Source organism: Hemitrygon akajei, chromosome 21 (assembly GCF_048418815.1).
Source record: "Hemitrygon akajei chromosome 21, sHemAka1.3, whole genome shotgun sequence".
NCBI classification, from domain to species: Eukaryota; Metazoa; Chordata; class Chondrichthyes; order Myliobatiformes; family Dasyatidae; genus Hemitrygon; species Hemitrygon akajei.
In genome coordinates, this window is record NC_133144.1 from 16,474,263 (window position 1) to 16,480,717 (window position 6,455).

The 6,455-nt window shown below is 46.1% G+C and overlaps 1 protein-coding gene across 1 annotated transcript in view; it reads right to left on the reverse strand.

The window, feature by feature from the left end:
• tbc1d2b (TBC1 domain family, member 2B) overlaps nucleotides 1-4,242 on the reverse strand; it is a 103,420-nt gene extending 99,178 nt beyond the window's left edge. The window contains exon 1 of the mRNA XM_073024873.1: nucleotides 3,785-4,242. Coding sequence (XP_072880974.1) covers nucleotides 3,785-4,135 — 351 coding nt within the window. The 5' untranslated portion in view covers nucleotides 4,136-4,242. The remainder of the gene's footprint in view (nucleotides 1-3,784) is intronic.
• Between the last annotated feature and the right edge of the window lie 2,213 nt (nucleotides 4,243-6,455).

The window sequence follows — 6,455 nt, forward strand, 5'->3', positions numbered from 1 at the left end:
TCTCAAGGCTGTGAGCTCAGCCCCCTGCTCAACTCACTCTATACTTATGGTTGTGAGGCTAAGTACAGCTCCAATGTTATACTCAAGTATACTGACAACACCACTGTTGTTGGCTGAATCAAAGATGGTGACAAATCAGCATATAGGAGGGAGACTGAAAATCTGGCTGAATGATACCACAACTACAACCTCCCCCTTAATGCCAGCAAAACAAGACAGCTGATTATTGACTACAGGAGAAGGAAACCAGAAGCCCAAGAGCCAGGCTCATAAGGGTATCAGGTGGAGAGGGCTATTCATTCACTATGTCCCATGTCATATGGCATAGGCAATCATGGTGCTTCCATGACAATGCCTGTTCTTGACAAACTTTTCTACAGGGGAGAAGCATGGCAGCACCTCCACTTTCTTAGAAGTTTGTTAAGATTCAGCATGTCATCTAAGAGTGGTGAATCTATGGAATTCATTGCCATAGATGGCTGTGGAGGCCAGGTCATTGGATACATTTAAAGCAGAGTTTGGCGAGTGCTTGATTAGTGAGGACATCAGAGGTTATAGAGAGAAGGCAGGAGAATGAGCTTGAGAGGGATAATAAATCAGCCATGATGGAATGGTGGAGCAGATGCACTGGGCCAAACAGCCCAATTTTGCTCCAATATTTTAAGGTCTATCTGACTATATCCTTTGGCAATCTACTTCACCATCCATAACTCCACAAAACTTAGTGTTGTCTGTAAACTTCCTAACCCACCCATCCACATAAGATAGATAAGACAATTGATCCCAAAGGAAATTACAGTGCCACAGCAGCATTTCAACTGCACAAATATACAAATATTAGAAAGGAAGTAAGAAAGAACGAAAAACATGTGACCTCAAACAGTCTAACAGGAGGGGGTCATCACTTCCCTGGCTATAGGTTGACTCAATACAGAGCCTAATGGCCAAGGATAAGAATGACATCATTTAGCACTCTTTGGAGCAACGTAGTTATCTTAGTCTATTACTAAGAGTGCTCCTCTGTTTAGCCAAGGTGGCGTGCAGAGGATGAGAAACATTGTCCATAGTTGCCAGGATTTTCCGTAGGGTCCTTTATTCTACCACAGCTTCCAGTACGTCCAGTTTGACTCCTATAACAGAGCCAGCTTTTCTAATAAGTTTATTGAGCCTGTTGGCATCACCCGTGTTGATGCCATTGCCCCAGCACACCATAACATAGAAGATTGTACTGGCAACAACAGACTGGTAGAACATGTGAAGGAGAGGCCTGCACACTCCAAAGGACCTCAGTCCCCTCAGGAAGTAGAACATATGGTAGAACATGTGAAGGAGAGGCCTGCATACTCCAAAGGACCTCAGTCCCCTCAGGAAGTAGAGGCAACTCTGGCACTTCTTGTACACAGCCTCTGTGTTGGTGCTCCACTCAATTCTGTCATCCAGGTGCACCCCCAGGTATGTGTAGGTCCTCACCACATCCACATCCTCACTATCAAAACAGGGAGCAGAGCAGGCTTAGTCTTCTTAAAGTCCATCACCATCTCCTTCGATGGTGTATTCGACAAAGACACCATCAGGGCCCTGTATTCATCCTCCTGTCCTCCCATTATACACCCAACTATCGCTGAGTCATCAGAGAATTTCTGCTGATGACATGACTCAGTGTTGTATCTAAAGTCCGAGGTATACAGGGTAAACAGGAAGGGAGCCAATATAGTCCCCTTTGGGGCTCCAGTACTGCCTACAGCCAAACCAGACACACAGCTCTGAAGCTACACAAACTGTGGTCTGCCAGTTGGATAGATAAGGAAGATGGCACCCAGAGTGTGGCAACTTGTTGAAAGCTCCTCTCTACAGATCCACTCATTACTTCTAATATAACTGTTTTCTCTTAAATATAAACTTCAATGCACTGTGTAAAGACATCTGTACAAACAATATACAAATGTTTCACTGTGTCAAGATACATGTGACAATAAGCCAAAGCTAATACCTTCGACAAAAAATGTGGTACAGGTACAAACTAGTAACCAAAGATGTTTAATTCATGTCTTCTTAATGAGATTCAATGAAACAACTGTCAGTTACTTAGTGTCAGAGGTGGTTCTTCAAACCACCATTGTCACACTGTTACAGCTGTTTTGTGATGATTGAACATGAACCTTATAATGCCTAAAATCTGTTAACCACAGTGCACTTTACTCTGTGCATTACTTATTAGCAAAGGATAATTGTACATGCACATTGAGGTAACAGCAGAGCCACATTATATAGAAAATTATGGCATTATTACATCTGGAATTCTCCCCTCTTAATATTTACAAAGTAATCCTTCATCAAATACCATTGCAGGAAACTCCAACAACTGTTGGTTTTGTTGTAATACATTAATTTATAACCAAAAGTTTATCAAGGTGTGATTCTGCCCTTGACACTGAAGCTGGTTATAATGCATCTAGGCACGAAGCAGGAACAGATAGTAGGAAGAGGGAAACAATATTTTAGCAACAAAATGAAAAAGTAGGTTCCTCAATGAAAGTTTAATCTTTTTGATAAGATTTAGAAGAACTGCCAGTGGAGGTGGCCAGGTCAACTGACTAAGACTGAACACCAAAATCTCACTTCTTTAAAAGCTTTTCTCGTTACCCAAAACAAACCCAAATCAAATAAAACTTCATTCTATGCCTAATTACTAATCCTGTCTCCTAATAAAAAGCTGTAGATGCTAGAAATTTGAAGTAAGAACAATTGTTGACCTGAAAGTTCAGGCTTCTCTCTTTGGAATGACAGGAGGAAAACAAGAGGCAACTTGACAGAGGTGTATGAGACTATGAGAGCCATAGATATGTGGACAATCAGCCTCTTTTTCTCAGGGCAGCATTAGCCAATACCAGAGGATATCCAGTTAAGGTGAGTGGAGGAAAGTTTAGGGAACAGGTTGGAGGTAGGGTTTTTTTGGTTTACACAGAGTGTTGGATGACTGAAACGGAACGTGAGGTCAGCGATAGAGGCTGATACAGTACTGTTATTTAAAATACTCTTAGATATGGATGTAAGAAAAATTGATGATTATGGGCCGTGTAGGAGAGAAGGGTTAGATTGACTGAGGAGTAGCTTTATATATTGACTGAGGAGCAGCACAACATTGTAGGGCAAAGGGTCCATATTACACTGTTCTATGAAATGATAATTCTTTCAATCTCTATTGATATTAACCAATTTGAGTTTTCCCAACACTTTTTTAAACTTGTTTTCTAACCCTTTCCCCATTTCCAGCTCTCAACTCAACTTCAATTCCCCAACTCTACCTACATTGAATAACATCCTTGTTGCTTGTCACCACAAACCCACCACCCACCTCATCCTAGGCTCACCTCTCCATCTCATGACTAAAACCTCACCATCACAACTACAGGAAACTCCATCATTTCCAGTCCTCATCGCTTTGCCCCTCCCAACCCATCTTCATGCTTCCCTGTAACAAGAGATTCCTCTCCCCATTCCACACCAAAAAACTTCAGCTCCCCTTCCCACTGCACTCTGAGCCTCCTTGCTGGTGACCTCTTCCCCTCTTTTGACACCAAGAGAATCTCCTCCGAACTTCTTGCCCCAGGGGCTCTCCGCGCTGCATCCACACCCCCCACCTCAGGGTTCCCCTCTCTCAAATCCCTACCCGAGGTACCTCCCTCACTAACCTCTCCACACCCGGGTACTCCCTTTCCAACCCCACACCCTAGGTCATCCCTCTTTCCATCCACACGTCCTTGGCCCCCCTCACCCTAATCACCTTAAGGGTGTAGTCTCTCCCTGCCGAACGGATCTCCATCTGCCCCTCCTCTGCTTCCAGATCATAGGTGAAGCAGGCATCGGCGATGTCGATGTACCCAAGAGGGATCGCGTCGCTCGGGCCCTTGAAGTAGTACAGGTAGCAGTGGAGGGGGTCAAAGACGAACCAGCGGGACTTGAACCCCTTGAGCGGGCCCTTCCCCGAAAGCTTGTTCAAGTAGCCGCAGAGTTTGGGCGGCAGCTCCCGGCCCAAGTTGGCCGGACGCTCCTGAGCGGGGGGACTCGGCTCGGACTGTGGGGCGAGCGCGTTCTCCGGCGCTGGTGCTGCTGCCGCCGCCTCTTCTTCTCTCATGATCCGACCGAGCTGGGCAGGCAGCACGGTTACCGAACGGACAGCAGACGGCAGCCAACGCTCAAGCTCCGGCCATGGGGCTGCCGTTCTCCGGCTGACTCAAAGGGGGCGGGCCGAGCTGGAAGCGAGCTGTCGCCCAGCGTCCAGCACTGACAAACTACAACTCCCAGAATCCCCCTCTCAACTGCGTCTGCGCATAGCATAAAACCAATTCCCATCACCCATCAACTTCGCGAAGATTGTGCATGCGAAGATCGGAAGGTCCCGGGGAGATGATTTGGTGGGACAGGTTCTTTCCGAGTGCAGCGAAGATAGGATTTCATGTGACTTCTAAGGCAACTGCAAACGCCTCCAGATCACTGTAATTAATAGCTACATCATACAAAATAGAAAACGAAACCAAATGATGAGAGCGTGGAGGAGTTCAGAGGATTGGGGCGCATGCCTTATGAGAACAGGTTGAGTGAACTTGGCCTTTTCTCCTTGCAGCGACGGAGGATGAGAGGTGACCTGATAGAAGTGTACAAGAGACATTGATCGTGTGGATAGCCGGAGGCTTTTTCCCAGGGCTGAAATGGCTAGCACAAGGGAGGATAGTTTTAAGGTGCTTGGAAGTAGGTACAGGGGGGATGTCAAGAGGTAAGTTTCTCACACTGAGAGTGGTGGGTGCGTGGAATGCACCGCGGGCGTCAGTGGTGGAGGCAGATGCAGTAGGGTCTTTTTAAGTACATGGAGCTTAGAAAAATGGAGGGCTATGAAGTAGGAAAACTCTCGGCAGTTTCTAGAGTAGGTTACATGGTCTGCACAACGTTGTGGGTTAAAGGACCTGCAATGTGCTGTAGATTTCTACGTTTATCATAGGAGTGCACAAGTGTATAAAATCACAAGGGACTTAGACAAGATGAATGTGTTTGACCCAGGTAGGGAAATCAAAAACTAGAGGGCATCGTAATGGGAGAGATTTAATAAGAAACTCGAGGCACCTTTTTCATTGAGGGGGTGGTTTGTATACAGTTGAGTTGCCAGGAGTGGTTGAGGCAGGTACATTAACAGCATTTAACATCATTTGGACAGGTAGATTTTTACATAGGGGATTTAAGGGTTCTGGGGAAAAGGCAGGTAGATGGAGCTGAGTTTACGGACAGATCAGCCATGATCTTATTGAATGGTGGGCAGGTTTGATGGGCTGGATAGCCTACTCCTGCTCCTACTTCTTATGTATATGGATAGGAAAAGTTTAGAGGGATATGGAGCAAACACCGATAAATGGAATTGTTTGTCAGTAAGGGCCAGTTGGGCTGAAGGGCTAGTTTCCCTGCTGTTTGACACTATGCCTCTAAAAGACTTTTCATTTGTGGGAATAAAAACAGAAAATGCTGAAAAAACTCAGCAAGTCATGCAGCATCTGTGAACAGAAACAAATAATGTTTTAGATCACAAACTTTTGTGCATTACAAGGTGCCGTCTGTTATTTGCCCCTAAAAACGTAGAAGTGATCCACCTTGTTGACACAGGATGGCAGATGCTGGAATCTAGAGCAACACACGAAATGTCCGCTGTCCATTTCCCTCCATAGGTGCTGCCTGATGTGTTGAGTTGATCCAGTTTGCTACCTGCTTGAATAGTGGTACTGTCTGTGGCCCCCGTCAGTAGTAGTCAACCATGGGTACTGCACCTCTGGTAGTCACTGGTTTGTTGAACAGCGTCGACTGTGGCTATTGAGTCTGATCCTGGAACGGTAGGCTCTGCCTCAGTGGCTGCATGTGTAGGGGGTCGTGGAATTGTTGTCCACTGTCCGCTCCTCAAACTGACACTCAGGGTCACTCTTTTGCCTTGCTCTAGGTGTTGCTGAAGAGTACCTCGCCATTTGTTGTGGTCGTCTGCCGTATCCTCCCAGCACTCTGTGTTGATTTTTAAGGCTTTCATGTCGCGCTTGCAGAAGTCCTTGAAGTGAAGCTGGGGTCTACCAGCGTTCCTCTTGCCTGTTGCTAGTTCTCCGTAGAGGATGTCCTTTGGCAGTCTACCATCCTTCATACGACGGATGTGGCCCGGCCAGCGCAGTCTGCATTGTCATAAAAGCATGAACATTGTGGGAAGTCCAGTGCAGGAGACGTCCTCAGAGTTTGGGACTTTGTCTCTCCAGGTGATGCTGAGGATGCGGCCAAGGCTGCACAGGTGAAAAATATTGAATTTCCTCTCCTGTTTGGAGTAGATGGTCCAAGTCTCGTTACCATACAGGAGGGTGCTGATAACACATGCATTGTACAAGGCAGTTTTGGTCTTTGTAGCGAATTTCAGATTCTCCCAGACCCACAAGGAG